At 51.7% G+C, this 23,563-nt stretch overlaps 1 protein-coding gene across 1 annotated transcript in view; it reads left to right on the top strand.

Annotated features, from left to right (window-relative positions):
• The window catches only part of Daam2 (dishevelled associated activator of morphogenesis 2), a 107,853-nt gene that overhangs the window by 43,998 nt on the left and 40,292 nt on the right, over positions 1 to 23,563 (top strand). Inside the window, exon 2 of the mRNA XM_004624168.2 lies at positions 20,978 to 21,199. Coding sequence (XP_004624225.1) covers positions 21,032 to 21,199 — 168 coding nt within the window. The 5' untranslated portion in view covers positions 20,978 to 21,031. The remainder of the gene's footprint in view (positions 1 to 20,977; positions 21,200 to 23,563) is intronic.

Raw genomic sequence — 23,563 nt, 5'->3', positions numbered from 1 at the left:
GTTTATCCACATTCCTTCTGGGGGCCAGAAACCAGCCTCCAAGGTCAGGGGTCTTCACTTAAGCCACAAGACACACATAACGCTGTGGCCACTGTGATCCCTGTGTGACACCGGACGAAGCTGCATCCCATGAGGCGTGGCAAACCGGACAAGGCCATGCTGTCAGTGGGTGGCCAAGCTGTGCCCAGAGCCAGCTGTAGCTCATGCAGAAGCCTCAGCTCCTCTGTTCTTATAGCTACATGGTCTTCTCTGGGCTTCTGATCCACATCTGAGTTTGAGAATCATTCATTTCACTGGTTTGGGTCCAATCTGGCCGAAGACTTCCCAGTCCACCCTAACTTTGGACAAAGCTTATTTGTTGCCTGCCATTACTCATCCTTACACTTTGTTTACCAGCTCTGAGCACAAGGCAAGATTCTCAAGTTGCCTGAGCAGCCAGTTGGTCCCCTGATTGCAAAATGGGAGAAGCCCAGCTCTTCTCCAGACCTCTCTGTCTGCTGGTTGCCAAGAGGGGATTCTCCTTACTGCCCTGTCTTGGCAGCATCAGCCGAGAATGAACAGCTCCCTCTCTACGCCAAGGCAGCCTCTGTGGGGGTGGCTCAAAGATGTGCACTGAGGTGGGGAATTCTCACCGCGCAGCCTGGCTTCGCCCTCCCATTGCTTCCTCAAGGGAACAAGCATCTGACCCGGGACTCTGGGAGAAGCCCTGTGCTGGCTGCCAACTCCTCCTCCACTCCCTTGCATCTGCAACCTGCAGGGTGGGTGTGTCTGGCCAGCTCTGGGTGATGGGGTCAGGAGTCTGCACCTGGGGGATGTCCAGTGACACCCGCTTGTGCCAGCAGCTGGGCGTGTGAGAATCGGTCTTGCATTAGAGTGGGTTATTAGAACACCCACTGGCCGGGGATCTAAAGCTACAGGCTCACAACTACTTTCTCAGAGACATGGCTGTGATTTGGGCTCTACTTGCTGTTTGCATCTGTGACTCCGCTGGCCCAGCTGCAGTCAGGGTTTACAAGGAAAGAGTTAATACAGGACACATAATTTATAAGATTATTTTATAATACTCAACCAAAGAGTGAAATACAAAAGAAGGCATGAGATTTGTCCACATACTAGAGTCCCAAAGATTCCAACTGAGGGCTGGATCCCCTGGCAATGTCATGAATGAGTCCAGCTGGAGGCCTAGAGACCATAGCGTTGTCCTCCATGAGGCCAGCTGGAGGCCTAGAGCCCATGGCAATGTCTCATGCAAGTCTGTATCAAGGACCTGCCCTGGGAAGGCCCCAAGGTCAGTGGTGGAAGCTAGAAAGTCTGTGCTAGCGGGATGGAGAAGGGTCTGGGCCAGCACGGGAGCCAGGAAGTGACACTCAAGCTGAGCTCCCCCAAAGACAACAGCCATCCTCAGCAACAGCGAGGTCCCAAGCTCCTCTAATGATGAGAACAGCCCAGCACATAGCAGGAAAGCCAGTGTGACACGCTCCTCCAGGAGAATTGACAGCATATCCCATCTTCCCCTCCATTCTCTCTCTGTGCTGTAGCACCAGTCCTGAGGTGGGCCTTCTGCACCCAGCGCCACAAGGACTCATTTCGGGTGAGTGTTACAAGTTGACCATTGCCTAATCGCCCACAGTCCCTGATCCTGAGCAAGAAAAGGGAAGTTCTATGTCTGGGTCCCACAAACACTCACCACCACTTACTGTACGGAGTAGAATTTCATGAGCTGGCGTGTTCCAGGCCAGCCGCGTAGTAGTCCCTGGTTGGTGAACTGTGGCACTGAATTTAAAATTGGGCAGCTCTGATCAGCTCCCTGGGGGCCCGACTTCTGTACCTCAGCCTCTCCCACTGGCTCGGCCTCTCTGTGAGCTCCTTTGTCACCACCGACCACAAGTCTTAAATGCAGCACATTGATTCCCCACAGCCCCTGAAAGCAAAGGGAGATGCAGACTTGTGAGCGAGGGCTCAGCTGCTTTCAGCATGGCTTTCCCTGGCCTGGGCAACCTCTCTGGGTTCTGCTTCTAGAGGTGTTAAACAGAGCGCACAGTGATGGTGATTGTTATGGCTCATACCTCTATATTCCTCATAGGATCCAAGGCCCAGGTGTGTGATCTCAGGCGGGACCTCTGGGAGGTGATTAGAATACAGAGGACTTGTTGGGTGGGCGCTGATTGGAAGAGGAGGTGGATCGCTATGGGTGGAACCCAGGGAGGTTCTGTCTCACTCCCTTGGCTCCTCCTGCTTCCTGTCCACCATGCCACGAGCAGTTTTCTCTGCCAAGTCCATCTGCCATACCATCCCACTCTGGAGCTAGCTGACGATGGAATGAACCTTTTACACACTGTGTGCCAAAGCAAACGTTTCCTCTGTTAAATTGTGGATGTGGAGTATTGTTCATCAGTAACCATGACAAGGGCGAAGACATGCTTTGGTACCGGAACTGTAGTCATTGCTGTGGTGCTGTCTGCCCTTGTGGCTCAGGAGCTTTTAGAACTGATTTCATGGAAGGAGTTTGAAAAGGTTTGGGGATGCCTGCTAGAGAAACCCTAAGGTTGGTGGGAAATCCTGGCCAGATCTCAGCAGATAAGAATGGTGATGGTAGTGTGGCCAGGAAAGACTAGGCTCAGAGAGGTTCAGTTGTGAGCAGCGATTCCGTTGCTAGGATTACAGGGTGCCCTGTCATGCCTGGCTTGTTTTGCTTTGTTTGTTTTGGTGGTGGGAGTTTTTTGTTCTTGTTGTTTTGTTTTGTTGCGACCTCTGAATGGAAATATGGCCTAGAGATTAGAAAAGATGGGTTTTAGAGGGATCCTAGCTCTGAAAGAAAGAGGTACAAGAGTTTGCTGTTGTTGTTGCTTTTTAGAAGGAATTGGCAAGGGAGAAAGGGAGACATTCAGGGCCTGAGCCTTGGCCGAATCTGGGCACATCTGCTTAGGGCCAGGCTCTGTGCCGGGCACCAGGGCTCTGTTGAATGAGCAAGATGCTGACACAGGAAGGTCACAGCCCAGGGAGAGATGGTAATTTAGGAAGCGGTAGATCTGCCTGGGGTTTGCTCATAGGAGAAGTGCAGGGTGTCAGGGAGAAGGAGCACAGGAAGGGCTTCCGGCAGGAAGTGCAGCCCTGTGGGTGTTCGTGGAAGGGAGGTGGGGTTGAGCTCCATGAGGAGGAGGGTGAGACAGAGGCCATGGAGAGCCTGGGGACAGGTGGCTAGGACTGCACGTTCAGGAGAAATGAGCACAGGGATTGTGGAAGGTGGCGGGCCTGAGAGGAGACAGCACTGAGAAGGGGCCCACTGCAGAGAAGAGGCATGCGTGGAGCCCGCAGCGGTGACAGGTGAGGAAAAGGAGCCTCTACAGCACTGCTTTGGGGCTGCGGGGCAGCCTGGGTTCTGAGAGGAAATCCCAGCTTCTGGAATCTGAAGCCCTGCAGCCAGACTCTCATTTCCCTACGGGAAGCAGCCCGTTCCCAGAGGCTCAGAGTGGAGGTGGGGGATGGGACGGGGAGGGGGTGACACCCCTTACGGCTTTTGCATGCAAGATGCCCTTTGTTGGCAGGGAAGAAGGGACCATCAGAAGCAAGAATGAAGCAAACAAGTGCAGATGCCCTGCATTTGTCTGGAAATCCCAAGGTATGACTTGACCTGTGGGTTTCCAAAGGAGCATTCCTTTGGTCTTGCTGAGTGTCACTTGAGACGAGGCTTGAGGGTGTTGTCCAAGCTCTGGACACCTTTTGCCCCTGGCTGACCCTGGAGAGAGGAGAAAGGGCGGGGTGTACTGGTCTGCAGGAAGCCTTATTTCTGAGGCGTGATGCCCTTTCTTCTCCCTCTCACACACTGCCCATAGTGATCACCTGGGGAGAACTTTCTGAGGACTGGAGACCGGCCATGTCCGTGGCACAGAGCTGGAGCTGTTTGAAGTCCAGAATCTAGAAGAGCAACAAATTCATTGATATAAAAAAATTTAAACTAGAAAATAAATGCACTTGGAAGTACCATGCAGTAGTGGTATATAATGAAGTTCAGAGAGCATTGTGGGAGTTTGAAGGAATGCAGGTGGATTGGAGCGGTCAGGAAGGCTGCCTGGAGAAGGTAGAGTGTGCTTGGGGAGGAGGTGGTAAAGGTGGACATGAGGCTGGAGTGGGGATAATGGTGTTGAGAATCGTAGTGATGGAGCACAAAGCTGGGATAGTCTCCTATGCATAGTGTTTAATTGCAGGAAGAAGAACCTACCCCCTTTGTGTAAGCTGAGTCTAATGTCACTGGCTCGATGATGTGACTTATTGATAGGCAGCAATTCATTTATGCATCAGCTCTTAGCAAGCTCCTGAGGCGAGTGTGCAGAGATCCTCATGGAGAGCTGGGGATCAAAACAGCTGTGTCCGTGCCCTCTAGGAATTCTGGTCCTTTGGGCAATGGGACATTGAGGGGGCAGGGACCAAGGAGGGGGCGGCCCGGCCTGGTAGTGACTAAGCAGGAGATCAAGGCCATGTGGGCAGGAAGCCACTCAGATTAAAGTAACGTGTCTGGGTTCACTCCCAACCATTCGGGGACTGTGGGTAACATTTTTGGAAACACAGGGAGTGGCTGGCCGGACTGCACTTCCTGGCAAAGACTGCCTGGGCTGGCTTCTGTAGAGATGGGCAGGACCAGCTGCAGGATTTGCAGGGCTCAGGGCAAGGAGAAGTGCAGAGCTCCTTGTACAGAACTTTCTAAAAGCTTCAAGACAGGGTTGGCAGCGCATTAAACTGTGTGCAGGGGCACCAGTGAGTGTGCCTGGCGTGCACCCTGAGGGGCTGCCTGAGGACGGAACAGCCTGGACCTGCCTGGGCCTTGTGTGGTGAGATGCTGGGTGGAAGGCTTTCCCCTGCAGGTGCTGAGTCCATGCTGGGAGCTGGGCTGGGGAGCCAGGGGCAGGGCTGGGGCTGAGGTGCCCACTGCGTACAGCCCTCAGGGCGGGAAGGCTGTATCAGAGTTCTGGAATTCATCAGATGGTGGTTCATGGTTTGATGAGCTCTACCAACTTGGGCAAGTTCCCACCTTTGCTGAGCCTTAATTTCTCTGTATATGAAAATGGGCAGCACAGTGATCCCCTTGCAATAATGAATGCTGTCAAAGTTAAAGCCCAACCTAAGTATTCCTAAACGTTAGCGTCTTTCTTTCTAGAAATGTGTTGAGTATTTATTTTTTCAAGAGTGGCCTGGTTGGGATAGTTTGGGATGCCTTCTTGTCAATTAATGTTTTGTCCTTCTTAGGCTTGCTGAACTACATCCCCTAATTTTGATTTGCAGAGCAGGAAGAAGGTGCACCTGACTTTTCGAAAGTATTAGCTGTTTTCTCACATACACACCTGAGAGAAGTGCAGTCACATCTGCTGGATGTAGGCTCACGCACATACGCCCGCACGCACGCACACACAGATGCGCTACTGCTGAATCAGAACTGGATTGGAGTTCACACTCGTATGTTAGAGGAATCAGCCATAACTTGGTGTCATCTGCTGGGTTTGAGCCACAGGGACCTCATGGGTCAGAAGGGCTGGCCTCCCTGGGTTGCCATGAGATGAAATGACATCTGACTGTGAGCGCTGGTCCCTGGCCTATAGCCACCTGAGCATCCTCTGAATGGTCCTTGCTCCACGCCACAGTGCGGTTCACGGGAAAGGGAGCAAGGACACTCCATTCCCCTCACTAACATTTACCGAATGTTAGACTTGGACAACACCTTTATAAATGATGAAGCCTGATTAGAAGTTGGCTCGGGGGCTGCTCTTCAGAAGTATTACCTGTTTTCTCAGCTTGTGTAATTGGAAAGCTGACTGGGTTGTGTTTTTGCTTAGAGTTTGGTAATCCTGTATGTTTGCTTCTTGGAGATGACACACGTGTACACATGCCACATATGCACAAACGGTATATCACACATACACAGTCATGCAGAGACACACACTATACTTGCATGTATACCGCCCGGCTCCTGTGTTCTTCACTGGAATGTGCTCTACTTGCTAATTCCAACCCACTGCAACAACCAGCCCACGTTCCTCCAGGTGCTGGTTCCTGAAAACCCCATTTCATGGCTGCCTTTCTCCATCCCTTCTGCCATCTTGTCTGCTTCTCACGGATTCCTCCACTGTTAGCCCAGATGTGACAGTCCTGGGCTTACCCAGGGGCGCAGGCTGCTGTCAGTTCAACCCTACAGCCAGAGACCCCTGGAGCCAGACTGTGGGTGTGGGTGTCCCTTGAGCTTCTCCCCACTCCTTGCTCAGCCCCAGGGACCCCTGCGCTTGGGCACCAAGCCGTGAACCTTAGCTCCTGCTGTGAGCAGCCTGGGGCCAGGACAGGGGAAGCATTTGAGGATGAGTGACCTGCCCAGTGCTGTGCTGGCCACTTGATGCCTTATCTGAGGCTCAGAGTAGTGCAGGGAGGTGGCCTTTGTTACTCTTTGTATCCTAGAGGGAACAAGCCCAACAGTAGCAAGTGAGGTAGCCACAAGCCTAAGTGTGAATATCTTTGCCTCCCAGCACCCCCTCTTGGGCTCAGGGCTCTTCCCTGGGATCTACGGTGTAGCTTATTATAGTGTCCCAGTGAGTATCCAGCTGCAGTGGCTTTGTCCTTGGTAGCTTGATATTGTAAGGCTGTGAAGAGAACTGTTGTGGTTTTTAGCATCTGTATTGAGGTAGCATTGCCACATAATATACTTCACATGGTCCGAGTCTATCTCGTGACACTTTTGACGTAGTGTATTCCTGACCCCGCCACCGCAGCCAACACAGCGACTGTGTTCCATCATCCCCCAAAGCCCCTCTCCTGTTTCAGCATCCAGTTGGTTGCCCGCTGCCCTCCACCCCCTGCACAGACAGCCGTGGCTCTGCTCCTGTTTGTAGTGGGTTAGACCACACTGATGAGAAGCTTAGGTAAATAGAGTCACAGGACATGTACGCTACTCCCTCTGGCTTCTTTCCCTCAGGCTAATTCTTTCAAGGTCGCTCCACGGGTATGTGGAGCAATAGTTCCTTTCTGTTTCCTGATAAATCCTAGCCTACCATATGGATGTACTGCCTGTGTTTCTGGCTTACCTGTCGATGGGCAGATGCGCTCTTTCCAGTCTGGAGCTGTTTGTTACATCTAACGGTGCTGTAAGCGTTCATGAAGTTTGTCTGTGTGAAGATACCTTATAGATATCATCTTAGGATAGCTTTCATTTCTTATGGGGAAATACCTAGGAGCAGAATGGCTGGGTCATTTGTAGATTGTGTTTAACTCCTTGAGAAAAGGCCAGACTTTCCATAACCATTTCACATTTCTACTTGCAGCAGAGTAGGAGAGCTCCAGTTCTTCCCTGTCCTCCCCACTTAGGATGTAGGACGAATTTTGGTGATCACCAAGCCCTCTGAGGTGAAGCAGGTGGCTTTCAGCCTGCACCAGGAGCCCTTGAGGGATCTGAGCGAGGCAAGGGGGAGCCAGGATTCCCCCAGAAACACTGCTCAAATTGTCTGCAAGAAGTTGGGCAGGAAGCGCAGGGGTTGGGTGTGAGGGTGGGAGGTGTTAGCATGGGGCTCAGCTGGAGGTTGGTGGGGAGGGCTGGATCAGGTCTAGAGCTTGATATTTGGAAATGAAACCAATGTATCCTAGGCATTTTGGAAGAAAACCAAGCAAGAATAATTAAAAGGATGGGGCCTGAGAGATCAAAGACAAAGAACAGTCAAGGAGGACCCTGAACTTGGAGACCAGCTCTGTGAGGTCAGGAGCTGCGTCTGATTAACTTATCCTTTCATACCAGCCACTAAGGTCAGTGCCAGGCAGAGAGTAAGTGTTAGGAAAAAGCCCAGAAGTGGCTGAATGGATGAACAACCAGATAAGTGAATAATGAGCGGATGGGAGCTCTTAGGATCTGAGTAAGCTCAACCAGCTTCACACTGGGTGGATTTGTGGCACAGATCTGCCATGGGTAGAAGATACAAGACCATGTGCAGTTTAAGTGTGTTGCTGTCTACTTAGTTTTCTAACTAACCCATTCCCATTCTTAGTTTCAGTAGCTGGGGTGTTTTCAGTCTTTTGAAGAATCAGTAACTTGGAGCAGGACTTCTGACCCCGAAGCTTTAGGACCTTTAGCCTTCGATTATTTCCCTGCTTTCCTGCTCTATGCTGTCCCCACCTGAGCTATGTGGCCAGAAGGCTGGGGTAGACCAGAACCCCCATTCTGTAGACATTCTTCCAACTCACATTCACACTCCCCTTATGACCAAATCCACCCTTCATTATGTTCATTTGCTTTACTGACTGTCTTTCCTACCAAACCGAACTCTTGCTGCCATGTGTTCTCCCAGGTTTTAGCCCCATACTTAGGTGCTCAACAAATATTTGTTAGCGTGAAAGAAAGGAGAGATGGAATTGTGTGAACACAAGGGGCATTGAGGGCTCTCCTCAGATTTACATTTCTAATACATTTATGTTCCAGGAGAGCCCGGCTTCCATCCCCACCTGTCCTGGTTCTTACTCTCTCTACTTTGCTGCCTGAGGAGGCAAACTGTGCCTTGGAGCAGGATTTCTGGCCAGCCAGGGCCTGGGGCACACGAAGCCTTTCCAGTACAAATGCAGGACCCTAAGAAAGATGGAGGTGAAGAAAACTCATCCCAGGGGTCCTGAGAGACCTCATGTGCCAGGTATCAGGTCCTGTACTCCTGGGTGACAGGCTACCCAGGGGGAGTGGCCCATGGGGGTTTCCTGCAGCCCAGGGTCTGCAGTACTGAGGCTCTTGCCAGAGAGCTGGCTTCAGAGCACCGGAGGAGGCTGTACACTGCTCTGCCTGTCCCCTTCTGTAGAGATGCCCCCATCTATGTGGACTCAGTGAGAGCAGGGGCTGGGCACCCCAGAAGCACGGAGGGGCCATGATGGATTCAGTGTTTCCTGTCGGCCAGGAGCCCCAGACCTCTGGCTCCAGTGGATGGCAGAAGCCCTTCTTTGATTTCACAGCTACTGTCCAGGAGCTCCCTACCTCTCTCCTCATTGTCAGTCCAAATCCCTAGGTTCCTAGCCCATCCCGACCAGGCCCTTCATTCTCCCCGAGACAGGCTGGCACCTCGCCCCTAAATCCCTGCCCTGGCACCTTGGGCATTCAGCACCTCCTCCTCTGCACTCTGGGCAGTTCAAGGCCCCGTGAACTTTCACCCAGACAGACAAAATCACCCCCTAACCTATCTTTGTTTGCTTTTCCCTCCTATCATCTGCCCTCCACACTGACCCCAGGAAGATCTGGCCAGGGCTTAGCACACACCTCTCAACTCTAGGCCAGTGAACTATTCTGCCATAAGCCATACACTTAACCGCAGTGGTGCCTTTCCCCTTGTCCCAGTGCTCTGTGCCTGCCTTTATCTGGCCTCTGCCTTCACGCACGTATATGCTGTGGTCCAACCTGGAAGCGGTGCCAATCCGAGGAGGGTCCTTTTGATGCAGGTAAAAATTGGGAATCAGAAAGGTGCAGCTGAGTTAGCAGCCCTCTGCCCTTGAGTTACAGCTTGGGGCCTTCCGCCACCCTTGTTAGCTCCTCCGTTGCCAAGGCTGACCCTCGGCTGCAGTGAGGAGCTCCTTTTACCTGGTCTCTGCAATTTTTGCCACTAGTTAACACCATTGATCAATGAGGGCCATTGTTAGTCACTTCCAATTGAGTCTGATCAATGCCAGTCTTTGCTGGCCTGTCACTGCAAGATGCTGCCGCTATTCGACACTGGTCCTCCCTGGCCTCTGCCGCCACCAGCGTGGTCAGTGCTGGTCATCACTGATGCTGGTCTCTAGAACTCTTCATGATTAGCAGTCCCTGCTATTGACAGCTAATTTTTAGTGCCACTCACTCTGCTCGCACTACCAGGGATAAGAATCTCAACTAGATTTACATGACCTTCCAAGTCACACTGCCTGGGAACTGCTTAAATCAAAAGCAGATTCACAGGACTATTAGAGGGAAGCTTTAGGAAGACAGAAGAGGTAGGAGGCCTCTAGAAGTGTGGTGTGCTACTTGTAGATAGCAAAAGCAGCCCTGTGATTGGTCAGAATTTGAGCCTGCTGATTGGTTCAAATTAGAGCCTGTTGATTGGTTCAAATTTAAGCCTCCATATTTAAGCCTGGTGATTGGTCCAAGTTCAAGCCGTCAGTGGCCAAAGTAGGTATAGTATCTTTTGGAGCAGCTGCAGTGTCTAGGGCTGCTGCAGCGAGGCTGCAAGGAGGTGCTTGGCAGCTACTGGTCAGATACAGGTCCTACAGCTATGGAAGGAATAGAGGAGGTCTCAGAAAGAGCCCTTCTCTTAACCCTTCTCTTATCCTGGGCTTTGTTAAGCCAGGCTCCCAGCTGGCATGTCCTCCACTGGAAGTGCACTGAGGTCCACCCTCTCTTGTGTCCTGCTTGTGTTCTCTATTATTTCTCAAGGTGAGAAAATAGATTGGAGAATATACAGCTCCCACCTTCACCTCTGTGTGAGAGAAAGCCAGGCGGAGGGATTCCCAGTGTCATCCGTCCTGGCAAGGTGCCTGCTCTCCTCTCTCTGCCCCTCAGTCTCTGTGGGCTTGCCCATAGTGGGGCTGAAAGCATTTACTTTTGCTTTCTTTGCCTTTCCCAGAGCACGGGGGCAAAACCATAATTTAGGCAGCTGCTAAAAATAGCTCCCCAGCCCTGGAAAGAGCTTGCTTCCCGCCCTCTCCCCAGCTGGGCAGAGGCTCAGATCCTGCCTGAGGCCTGGGGGCCAGGAGGGTCCCAGGTTGTTTGCTGGGAAAGCATAGGCCTGGGGTTGCTTGTCTGCATGGCCAGCATGGGACACGAGGCCAAGGCAAGTCTTTGTTGTCCCCATTGCAGATGTTGTCGGTCCTGGCAGCCTCTTCTGCGTAGGACCCCACATGGGGGCCACACGGCTGGTGTGGGGCTGAGACCTGGCTCTGCGTGTAGCACCTTGTGGAGTCTTGTATTCCTTCTCTAGAAAGTTGGGAAGGTGAAGGCTGTAGTTATGCCTGGAGCACAGTTGGTTCAGAGGCGGTGATGGTTGCTTTTCTGTGATTAGAAGCATCAGGTTTAGAGTGCTGCATTCTGGATTTCATGGACCAGACAGGACCGGGGAGGAAGCCAGTGGGACAAAACCAAACACGTTTATGTAGACGAGAGACAATTAGGTATCGTCGGTGCACAGGGCTTAGCTAAGAAACTGGCAGACGTTTTCTATGCCCGGCCAGGGAGTAAATATTTATGGCTATAGGGGCCATACAGTCCCCCCTCGTATGAAAATAGAGGCCACAGTGAGTACTTAAACCAGTAGGTACGGAGGACTTCCCTAAAATTGTATTTACAGAGACACTCTGTGGATTGTGGTTAGCTCCTGGAAGGGTTGCTTACCCCTGTAATACTATATGAAACTCATAAAAAAGCTTTCTGAAGTACATGAAGTTACCACTCAGTTATCTTCATACTAGAAGAGCGCCGTATCTAGATAGCCTTCGACAGCATTTGCTTTTTAGTAGGCAAAGTACTTTACAAGTGTCAGCTAATTTAATCCTCGTGGCAACCCTGGGCAATATGTACTATCATTTCTTCTCTTTCATGGATGAGGAGGAGACTGAGTCACGTAGTTTGCATGGCTGGTAGTGGAACAGAACCCAGCTGACTGTGGGGTGGTTGGGCCGAGGTAATCCAGGCAGCTTTGGAGAGGAGGCACAGGGATAGGGCAGGCTTTGAGGGACCCGGGGCTCTTGACTGCCCACGCAGCGTGAGGAGCACGTGGTGCTCGGGCACTGTGTTGGGGGCAGACAGGTGCGGTGCAGAAGAGCAGAGAGAGCTGCGCACTGAAGCCTGAGTGGAAAGGCACAGCCAGGCCCGGGCCATTTCCTAGGTGGCCCTGCAGCAGCACCGGAGGCTCAGGGCACAGGCGGCAGTCTGGCTTGAGGAACAGGAAATGGTTCACATTCCTTGTGTCCCAGGCAGCAGCTCTGGGAAGCTCGGGACCGTTCCCAGCCCCCGCCCCCGCCCCAGGGGACCTGGTGAGCTGGAGGGTGAAGCAGTGGCTCCCCCGGATGCCTGCAGCTCTGCTGGCAAGCGAGGTGCTGCAGGCCCTGCCTATTCCCTCTGCCTACTGATTTAGGCACCTAAAGACAAAGCCGCTGGCTGCCTTCTTTGCCTCTACAGCTAAGCTGTGTCCCCTGCCTCTGTCCCATCCTTTGTACCTTTCCTTAATTCTCCTGTCTCTTCTGAGACTGGCTGCGTGTCACCTTCTCCTGGGAACCTGCCATGACGTCCCCATTGCCATCTTTGTCCCTGATGGATGAGGTCCCCCTCTGAATGCTACAAAGCTTTCTCTAATTTTAGTATCATTACTGCCTTGACCCCTCATCTTCCTCTACTAGGAAGGGACACCCACAAGGAAAAGGACTGTGCCTTGTTATCCGGGTTGGTGTCCAGCACTTGGGCTCGAAGCTGGTTAGGAGCACATGTGTTTGAAGGTGGCACTGCATCTTCAAAGCCAGCCCTCTTCTTGTAGGAGTTGGGTCTCGGGTGAGCTGTCTGGTCCTGGGAAACTGTCGATGTAGTCATCAGTAGGGAGGGACAGTGACATGGGGGAAGAGTTACTGGGGCTTGGGGAGATAATGCAGAAATGTTTATCACTGTGCTTGCTACCAAGGATGCGACCATAGAGAGGGCCAACAGTAGGTCCTTTCCCTGCTGCCTCATATTTGGAAGCAGGAAAAGAGATAGTGGAGGGCAGTTTGAATTCCCCCCCAAGACTAAAGAGAGGCTTGTGGATGAGTGCTGGGTTTGGGACAAGAACGTGACACATGGAGTCCTAGTGCTTACCACCTGTGTCTCTTTGAGTGGCTGGGTGGTGTTGCCCAAGCCATGTAGCAGATGCCCCCAGCAACAGGGGACTCTAATGATAATGACCTAGGGTCGTTAGGGAAGCTGAAGTAGTATTTCAGGGCCAGTGCTATGCCTGGCCCAGCTTACAGGAAATGCAGCGTCATGAGTTGTGGAATTGGAATCTCTAGGACACTTGAGAAAACTCAGAGCCACGTTCCCTGTGGCTTAATGGTCTAGGGTTGGGCAGTGCTAGGTTGGACTGCTAGCTATTCTGCTACTGTGTGCTCCTATACAAGTCAATTTGCCTGTCTGAACTAGAGCTTTTGTGTTTTGTTTCTGTTGCCTTTTTCTTTAAAACCATCTTTCAAATGAAGCTACCTAGTCTAGACAGTGGTGGGATGAAATCTAGATACAGCCCAAAGTCTGTACTCTTAGCTTGTCAACACTGAAGATACAGGGTGTTTGAAGTCCTAAAATACAAAGGCTGGTGTGTGGGTGCTGGGGTTCAGGGCTTAGGGGTTCAGATCTTCACCTTTGTAGACCAAATTGGGGCATGAAATCAAATAATTGGAAATCCTTCTTGGCTTGGGTGGAATTAGTGTGTGGGGTCCTGAGGACAGGCTAAAGATGGAGGCTTGGGAGACCTTTCAGAGTAGGGTTGGGTGGGCAGCAGGAAGGTCAAGACTGGCAAAGGTTGAGTCCCAGGGAGGTGAACACTGTGGCCTCCTACTCCACACATGCTGGTGTCAGAGCTGAGGCAGTCCCAGCCTCAGAGCTAAGTGTCCTCCTCACCGTAGAGGGCATGTGGCCATGATTCTGGCCAGGTCACAGGCATGGAGAGACCCCGCCAGGGCCCTCGCAGCCCTCCTATGAGGTACTGACAGTGCCTGAGGCTAACAGTCCTGAGGAGACCTTGTCCCTGCAGGAAGAGGGGAGGAAGAAGGGGACAGACAGGATGCAGAGGGGAGGGAGCTGCTCTCTCTGGGGAGATTTTCACAGAGGGGAAAGCAGGCATGGCTGGAGGCAGGTTAAATCCCTCCGCTGGAGGTCAGGCCCGCTGGGTTTCCTTCTGGCCTTGCTTCCTGTTTTCCCTGTTGCTTCTCACTTCACTCTCAGGCAAAGGGCTTTTGTAGAGGAGACCTCGCTGGCTGCCTCACGTGCCTCCCTCCCTGACTGGGGTCTCTGGCCACGATTTGTCTGCCTGCCTGCCTGCCTGGCTCTCCTCCTTAAAAAGTTCTATTTTCTGTATAATTAACACCTACTTGCATGTATGTGCGGGGTACACTTGGCATTCCAACCCATGTCAGAGCAGTGTGATTGGCATCCACGGCTCCTCACACGTCATTTCTTCATTCATTCATTTCGCTGGAGAGTTCCTGAGATGAGGTCCTTAAATGAATCGGCGGCTGAATGAGGGATTGTATACTGCATGTACATTACAATCTTCAGAACAAAGGAAACTCCAGCTTGATGACTTTGCTGTGATTTGCATAACCCTCACAGGCAGGGCAGTAATGAAGAACCGCACATAACACCACAGCGCAATCGGCAAAAATCACGGTACTGTAGCATAGAAGAAGCCAGCGTAAAGGCTTCCTAGATGCAGGTTCCTGCGTCTAAGTGCGAAGGCACATCGTAGGGCTGGGCAGTGGGTGTAAGTCTGACCAGTCCTTAGGACAGGTGGCTCATTCATTGCAGAGTATCTTCAGGTTGGTAATTAGGGAGAGCTCAGCACCCAGGGCCCAGCTCAGCTCTCCTGGTCTAGGTTTCCTGGCTGGGTACTTCTTAAGTCTGTCTAGACTAGTTCCTCCCACGCCTGACCCTGATGGCCCATTTGGCCTGGCGAAGGCTGGCAGGTCCCAGTCCCCGGCTCTGGTAGGGCAGCTGCACCTTGTGAGGCAGAGAAGAAGCCAGCAGCCAGTGGCTGAGCCATGCCACTAGTGAGTACCCAGGTGGCCCCCACTCTTCCCTCCCAGTATGCCTTACAGAGCTTCATGTGGAGGTGCTCGGATGATCCTGGTGTCTCACATGAGGGACCAGGGGACCTGGGAGGTTAAAGGACCCCTCAGGGTCACCAGCCAAGAAGGGAGCGTCCAGCCTGTCCCACTGTAAGTTCTGCTGCTGCCTCCGCCTCCAGTGAGCTGGAGCAAGGGTGCTGTAGAATCGGGGGGTGGTCAGAGAGAAATCGGGCTGTGCATGGAGGCATTTCCTGTGGGTCATAGAGAAGCTGGCAGCCTTGGGGACCTCCGTCAGCCTCTGAGCCAGGGGGACTCTGAGACTAGAGGTATTTCCAAGCTCCGCTGTGGGGATTGGAGGGAAGATATGGGGGGTGGCAGATGGGGACAAAGGCTTGCTACCTTGGGAAGCCATGCCCTGTTGGGGCAGTGACCAGGCTGTAGTCCAGATGTGGAGCCCTGGGTGTGAATCCCAGCCCTGTGTCTAGTTGTGTGACCTCAGTAGGACTTCTCCGTGGGCCTCTGCCCTGAAGCTCTTCCCTGCTGACGTCTGCGGTTCTCATCTGGGATGCAAAGAAGGAAACGCAAATAGAGGCAGGAGGAGATGTAACCAGGTGTCGCAGGGAGGGGCTGGCCTGGGCATGCAGACAGGCTGATAAACTGTAGAACAACAGCCTCTTCAAGGGACAAATACGCAGCGTGCCCTGAGTGTGCAAGGCGCTTCTCTCGGGGTACACTACCTCCTGTTGGAGGGTCTCAGCTTAGGTCTTCTCCAAATTCGGGGAAGATGTTACAATATTTGATACTAGGTATTGTGTGGGCATTGACTAGTTGGAGCAGTTGTAGCCATGAACAGCTGGAGTGACCAGACCAGGGTGTGCTGGCTGTTTGCCAGCCCAGCCCTCACCCAAACTTCTCCAGGAAAGGTCTGGCTGAGGAGCAGAAGAGCAAAGAAGGGTGCTAGGAGTATGCTGTGTATGGTGGGGCATACCTATAATTCCAGCACTCTGGGAGGCTGAGGCAGGAGGATCACAAGTTCAAGCCTAGTCTGGGCAACTCAGCAAGACCTGGTCTCAAAATATATGAAAGTAACTGGCAATGTAGCTCAGTGCAAAGGTCCTGGATCAATTCCTAGTGTTATTATTTTTTAAAGTTGAGGGATGAAGGCAGGAAGAAGGGATTACAGATTGTCCCTACATCAGTCTGTCCTTCTGGAGAATCCCGGCCCAGCCTCACTACAACTTCTGTGAGTGTTTCTCCCCATTCTTGTGCTCCCCCACCACCCCCACTGACTGCTGTATTTCTGAGGCTGGTGAACAAGGAGAACCTGGTCTTGTTTCTACATGATCATCTTGGGGGGCCAGGCACCCCCAAGTAATCCATCCTTGTCTGCCTGCAGACTTGGTATTCTCCTAAGAGAGCCAGTCAGATTCCAGAGCTTTGCCCTACCCACTCTGGGCCATGAGTACCACATCCCACGGAAACCCCAATGTCTCCTTGCTTATTCCAGGTCTTTGTCACCATGCAGCACGATTGCTGCATTAGCCTGCTGTTGGCCTTCTCACCCCCAGCCTCTGGGATTGTCCTCTTTTTGTTTCCTACAAAGGTTCCTTATTGCTTAGCAATTGCTAGTCCTCAGACTGCAGTCAGTGTTTCCTGACTGATTAAGAAAGACCCCTCTTTCTTCCTTTTCCAGAAACATACATTATTTTCCAGTTGACCAAGAGTATCTTCTCATCATGACTTTGGTTGGCTCTGTGTTATGGTTTACATTTGGTGCATTACAGCTGGCTTGCTGGTAGGAGGTAGGGCCTGATTGGATGAGGCAGCTCACTGTGGGCATGAGCCTGAAGGTTATTTTTCCCTTCCTGGCTTCTCCTTCAACACTCTTTGCTTCCCTGCCACCATGACATGGCTTCTCCTCCTCCTCCATTCCCCTGTGTCATGCTGTCCTGCTGACCCTGGACTGAAAGCCCTGCAAACTATAAGCCAAGATAAACTTCTCTTTGAAGTTACAAGTGTTGGGTATTTTGTCCCAGCAGTGAGGAAAGTGACTAAGAAAGATTTTAGCACCAGAGAGGTGGAGTTGTTGCTGTTACTACCTGGTTGTATGGTTGAGAAGATTTGAGGACTAGTGGATGGAAAGGTTTGGAGTTGGCCATTTGGAGAAATGGCCCTAGAATGCTATAATCTGAGCTTGAAGAAGATTCCAGTCAGAATCGTGGTCAGTGCCCAGAAGATCTGGATATTGGCAGAAATGCTGATAGTAAAGCTGAGGCTCAGGAGGTTTCTGTTGGGAACAAGGACTGCAGGCAGTTGGACTCCAGGCCTTGCGTGTTACACTCCGATAGAAAATGTGTCTACATGTTGTTCATGTCCTGAGACTTTGTGGGATGCTAAGATTAAGGGTGGCACACTCATTGATCCGATTGGGAATGTTCCAGGGACTCCAGTGTGGAGGCTGTGGCATGGATTCTGCTTGCTGCTTTTAGCAGGTTTATACTAAAATTGCGAGCAGAAAGCCTTTTGGAAAAGTTTTCAGTTTTGCCAGAAAGAACCGCCTATAAAGTAGGGGCAGAGGAGAGCTTGGTTGCTAAAAGATTAGCATTAAAAAGAAGTGAAGCACTGGGGAGGAGGACAACAGGAAACATGGCTTGCAGTCATTCAGAAATCTGTAAGGCCCCGCTCTTCGCTCTTCGCAGACTCAGAGTTGCAAAAGTGAAAGACTTTGGTTTGAGAAGGGAGCCCCAGTCACTGTTGGAGAAAGGCCACCAAGGGATTTGATTCCCTAGGATTCCATTTACCATGCCCAAGTACGCGGGCGCCCAGAGGCCTCGGCAGCCTTGATACAAAGCAGCTCGGCTACTGCTCAAGCCAGCGTCTGACCGTGGTGTCATCCACACGGTGCCGGCTTTACGGGCATGCAGCGTGCCAGCGCCACGGGGTCAGGGAGCTTCCACCCAGATTTCAGAAGAAGGCTTTGGAGGCCAGGCAGTGAGCCTATGAGGGCAATGTGTGAGGCTGCGAGAGTAAAGCCAGAAGTGCAGCGGAGAGTCGAGAAAGTTGCAGAAGGCCGGGAGGTGAAACATCTCAGGAAAGCTGCAGGGGGTGAGCAGAGCCAGCTCACGAGGGAGCCACGAGGGCCACAATCGCCAGCACCGCTATGGGGCAGAGCGCCAAACGCTTGGGAGTTCAGGTCTCATCACCACAGCTTTCCCCGAGCACTGGACGTGGGGCTATAGCATTTAATGTCTGCCGGGCTGTGTTTCAGGCGTGCTTTGGTCCCACGGGTCCTTTCCCCTTCTTCTGCATTTTTGGATTGGGAATGCTTATCAGTGCCATTGTATGGAAAAAGTGTTTAATTTTTATCAGGGCCCGAAGGTAAGAATTTGCCTTGAGTCTCAGAGGAGACTTAAGAGTTTTCAGTAATGTTGGAACTCTTAGGACTTTGGCAACTCTTAGAGGTGGATTAGATGCAGTTTGCATAAAGACATGTGCATGAATCTTTTCCTTTTTGTCTTTTTGAGGGGGACAAAATGTCATGGTTTGCATCTGGATGTTCCCCAAAGGCAGTGATGGTGGACCTTTTAGAGCTTTCAGTGATAACAACCCACTGAAGCTCACTTACCCTAGACTTGCCAGTACTTCTCTAAAGCCTCATTCTAGTGATCATAGATCGATCCTTTGGAAGGTGATTGGATTGTAGGGTCAGTGTAGGTGGCTTGCTGTTACTTAGGTAGGACCTGGTTTGAAGAGGTGGGTCACTGTGTGAAACACCTGGAAGGCTGTACCTCCTTCCTGGCTCCTTGTTCGGCACTCTCTGCTTGCCTGCCACCAGAACGCACCAGCAGCTCCTCCTCCAGCATGCCTCTGTACCACGCTGGCCTTCTTGGAGCCAACTGACCCTGGACTGAAGCCTCTACAGACTCTGAGTCAAGATAAACCTCTCTTTTTAAGTTGCAGGTGTTGGATATTTTGTCCCAGAAATGAGGAAAGTGACTAAGATACTGTGGAAGGGGGGAGTGGATGTCAAAGAAACAAGAAGCATGGCCCCTGCCTTCAGGGAGCTCTCTCTGTTTGAGAACACAGAAACAGAAAAAGGCATCTTTCACTACTGTGGAATTTGAGGGTTTCCTGAACTTATTAAAAAGCCCATCACGGGCTGGTGAGATGGCTCAGTGGTCTAAAGCACCTACTTAGAACAAAGCACAGGGACCGCGGTTCAATCCCCCAGCACCACATGCCAGCCCGCCCCGCCCCCTGGTGGGCTGAGCTGGCCACACACACACACACACACACACACACACACAAATAAATAAATAATTAAAAAAATAAAATAAAAAGCCCATCACACAAATTGTGTTAAGATAGAAACAGAGCCAATAGAAAGCTCTAGAATAATGCCTTAAAATGGACCATAGTGGGCCCAGGGAGATAGCTCAGTAGAATAAGTGCTGGATCCTGAGTTCAATCCCTGGTGCAGCAAAAATAAATAAATAAATAAATAACCATAGTTTAGATGACAGGTCACATATGATTATACTATGTTACTAGCTAGATGAAGAGTTAGAAAATAAAACCATGTCCTTTGAAAGTTGCCTTAAGGTCACTAGGAATAAGTTCTGTCTCGTAATTTATGGCGCATTATCTTATGTTTTTTTATGATAACATTCTAGAGCTTTGTTCAAAATGCTTTGTCTTTAGCATACCTTGAGTTCCAAAAGGTTTTGGGAAAAATCTCTCATGTTTTCATGGAAAAGAACGCTGGGTAGGAGCTCAGTCACATGGACTTAGAGCTGCTCAGAGGACATCCAAGGATGGGGTTGTCGTGTCCTTGAGGTCTGCGTCCTTGCAGTGAGTGTTTCACCAGTGAAACCAGGGGAACGTGAGGGCATTTCTAATCTGTGGTGATCTGGATCTAGGAGAAACAGCTGTGACTTAGGACTCAAACCGAATCTTGACACCTTCTTCCCAAGCCAGCAGAGATTAGGAACAGAATCTGATACTTATATACTAAAAATTAAGATCTCTAAATCCAGTAGGAGAAGAATCTGGCATGGCCGTCATCAAGGCAGGGCTGCTGGTCTCTGCGGGCCCTGTCTAGGTGGTCTGGTGCTGGGTTTAACCACGTAGTAGCTTTCCTTGTGCGTCACTGGGGCAGCATGTTTTCGTATATATTGCCAGTCCTGTCGCTTGGGTAGGTGTTATTTCAACCAGTTGACTCTTATATTGAATAAATTTGATAAAATTGTCATGTTTTATATTTCCTGTTATATCATCTTATAAAAATTGGACTTGCTGACCCTGAGGCTATGGGACGGCTATTCCTGGGGCAGCGCTTCTCCTCAGTCTTGTCCTCACTGAACTCAGCCTGCCTGGGGGCGACCCAGACTCTTAACCCTTTGTGCTCCAGCCACTGTGCTACTGTTGGACGTTTGTTGCTTTCAGCCCGTCTTTGCCAGCATCCTCTGTTCTTGGTTGTCTGAAAGGCAGATCTAAGCAGACAACTTCCTGCCATGTGTTGAGCATCACCCAAAGGTCCTCCCTGCTCCCTTATCAGGGGTTTAGGCTCACGACTTCTGGGTGAGCTTTCTGAGGGCCACTGGCCTCATTTTATGGAAGGGTGAGCCACTACCTTGCTGACATTTCCCATTTACCCTGACATACCTGAGTACAGCAGCCGGGGCAGGACACTGAGAAGATTCTAGAACTTTCCATCCTGGGTTCTGCTATGGGCCCCTGCTCTCAGAGCTGTGCAGATTCAAGCTTGGTGTTTCCCTGCCCACCCATCTCTACCCTTTGCTCCCCACTACTTCACATTGAGAGCCTGAGATGAATCAAGAGTGAGCAAACATCTTGTCTTCGTGAGGACAGGGAATAGAATCCCAGCTGCAAGACGTGGACAGTATAAAATGAGGCCCGCTCTGACCACCTGGAAGCCTCTTTTTGTGGCCTCAGCCCTCTTCTCTCTGCGGACAAAGAGAGGGGATGGACAGGGAGAGAGACTCAGTTGGCCTGGTGGGAGGACATGTGGATGCCTCAGAGTGGAGCGAGTGGAGCGAGTGGAGGAAGCGGAAGCTGTGGAGGAAGCGAGCAGGCCCTGGCGATAAGACTGAGAGCCGCTCCATCTGTGGGACCGAGAGGGTGTGAAGGTGGTGACTGCCGGCTGCCATGCCTGACCACCCATGCTGTCTGTTCTGCCTTCTAGGTCGCGATGAGGACCTAGGGCACCTGTGTGCTGACCACTCGGGCCACAGTGACCATGGCCCCCCGCAAGAGGAGCCGCCATGGTCTGGGCTTCCTGTGCTGCTTTGGGGGCAGCGACCTCCCCGAGATCAACCTGCGGGACAACCGCCCGCTGCAGTACATGGAGTTCTCCAGTCCCATCCCGAACCCTGAGGAGCTTAATGTCTGCTTTGCAGAGCTCGTGGTCAGTGGGGGGAAAGGGAGGCTGTTGACGCGGGGCAAGGGGAGGAGGGACAGCAGCCTGGGACCTGGGAGAGGGAGCCCACATGCTGGGTCTCCACCTGTTCTTGGGGCTGAGGCTGGTTCCTGAGAGCTCAGCTCTGTAGGAGAAAGTCACTGAGGTGGACACCAGGACACGGTCCCTAGAAGACTATGTGTAGCTGCCATAGGAAAGGGCAGGACCAGGTTCTGTGAAACACGATGGTGAGTCTCAAAGACTGTCAGAACTCCAGACCCCTCTTCTCTGTTTCCTGGGGTTTCCCAAGGATCCTTTTATTTTGGAGGCAGGCAACAAGGGACAGAGTGAGATTTCTATGGGGAGACACTGGGGACCTTGGAATGAGAGATGACTGGCTAGGAATTTGGTGGTAGAGATGCTTATATTACGCCCAGGTGTGGGTTCTGATCAGGCTGGGCCATATTGGTGCCCTGCCAGGGGCAGCCAGAGCCCTGTCAGTCATCCTAGCACCCGCCTCCTGACTCCTTGCAATGCCTGTCCAGATTGGCACACCAGCCTGGCTTTGTGAGAAGCCCTGTGTGTGGAACTGCAGGCTCCGGTCACAAAGGATGCATGATTGCCCTCTTTGGGGATCAGATGGGGGACAAAGCCTACAGACCTGGAGAGCCTGCAGACTCGTGATGCAGGACCCTGAGCCCTGGCCCGCAGCCCTCAGTACGAGCCCGTCTCGCGTTGGCTCCAGGTTACCAGTTCTCACAGGGCCCGTAGTCATGCCAGTGGTGAAGCCACGCAGTTTGGAATGCTTTCACACTTGTATTTTCTAGTAGATACATGTGGCTGAGCCAGCCCCCTCCTTTAAAGGGCAGGACCAACAAGATGAGACCATGCCGGTTAGGTGGCAAGGCTGTCCAGATTCCTCATTGCATCAGGTGTAGGAAAACTAATTGTATCTTGATTTATACCTTTTGCTACAGTGAGGTAGAGAGCAAAATGTTTGCTTGTATAGAAGCAAACATTTGGAGCCTACAGACACTAGAAATGTGTCTTTTTTTAAAAAAAAAAAATTATGTATTTGGTATAGGGTCTCCCTATGCAGCTCAGACTTGTAGTGATCCTCCTGCCTCAGCCTCCCCAGCACTGGGATTACAGGTGTGCACCACCATGCCCGGTTTTGGTGGCTGGCTCAGCATGCCCAGGGATGGGGCCCATGTGGCATGTGGTGCTGGGGATTGAACCCAGTCCCTGCACTTGCCAGGCAGGCACTGAGACTGCTGAGCTATCTCCCTGGCCTCAATAGATGTTTTCTTGAGTAGAGCATGAGGTGTTTTTTTGTTGTTGTTGTTGTTTTTTTTTCTTTTGTGGAACTGGGGATTGAACTCAGGCCTTTGCACTTGCCAGGCAAGTGCTTATTCTACTGAGCTATCTCCCCAGTCCCTAGAGTGTGAGTTTTAAAAGAAGGACATTGTGAGAAGTGTCCTTTTCTTTATTTCAGTCAACAAACATTTCCTAGGCAGGATCCTTGCAAAGTCCTTTATCAAAAGCAAGGACAAGCCAAGTCCTACTTGCAAGGAGACTCGAGTCAAGCACTGAGCAAAGAAAGGAGAAATCTTGCTTTAGGAGACTGCCAAGTTTTGGGTCCTAAGGGGCTCCAGGATGTAGAGGGGACTCATTGGATAGGCCCTGATTCCAGGATGGAAGTCTGGTAGACTAGGAAGACTGGTTTTGAAGACCAGTTCCATCCTTGTTAAGACAGGAGGCCGTCACACCAGAGTGGCCCCACAGTACCTATAGAGTGACCCTGGACTCCGATGGCCTTGCAAGTCTCCCAGTTCCATCCCTTGGGAAGCACAGGCTTCTTGTGTGTGCTCAGCCTGGTCTTAGGGTTCCCTCAGGTGGGAACTAGGCCACCCCCAGTGCATCCTGGGACCTGTGCTGAGCTCTGGGGGAGCCAGGAGTGCTTGGTGGTAGACTTGAAGCATCGGACAAAGGTTGAGAGAAGGGGGCTCAGAGCAGGCCTGTACTTGACTCTTTTCTTTTTCAGCCCTTTAACTGTGGTGTTAGCAAGCCTGGGAAGGCCACGGGCAGGGACATAAGAAACCCTGGGCAAGAGGACGAGTGACGCTAGGAGGCCGAGGCAGGAGGATATCAAGTTTGAGTTCACCCTGGGCAACTTAGCCATTTAGTGAGACCCCGTCTTGAAATAAAGTGTAGAAAAAGAGCTGCTCAGAGCCAAGGCCCTAGGTTCAATTCCCCATGCTGCAAAACAAAGACGTAAAGGATGAAGGAGTAGCAAAGCCGTGCAGAGGAAGGTGGGGGATGGGGCGGCTTGGAGGAGGTGTGGTGTGGACAGGTGGGGGACAGGTGGTGTGG

The sequence above is a fragment of the Octodon degus genome, unplaced genomic scaffold (assembly GCF_000260255.1).
Source record: "Octodon degus isolate 3935 unplaced genomic scaffold, OctDeg1.0 scaffold00005, whole genome shotgun sequence".
NCBI classification, from domain to species: Eukaryota; Metazoa; Chordata; class Mammalia; order Rodentia; family Octodontidae; genus Octodon; species Octodon degus.
Note: the sequence above shows the minus strand (reverse complement) of the source record. Positions and strands in the feature narration are given on the sequence as shown.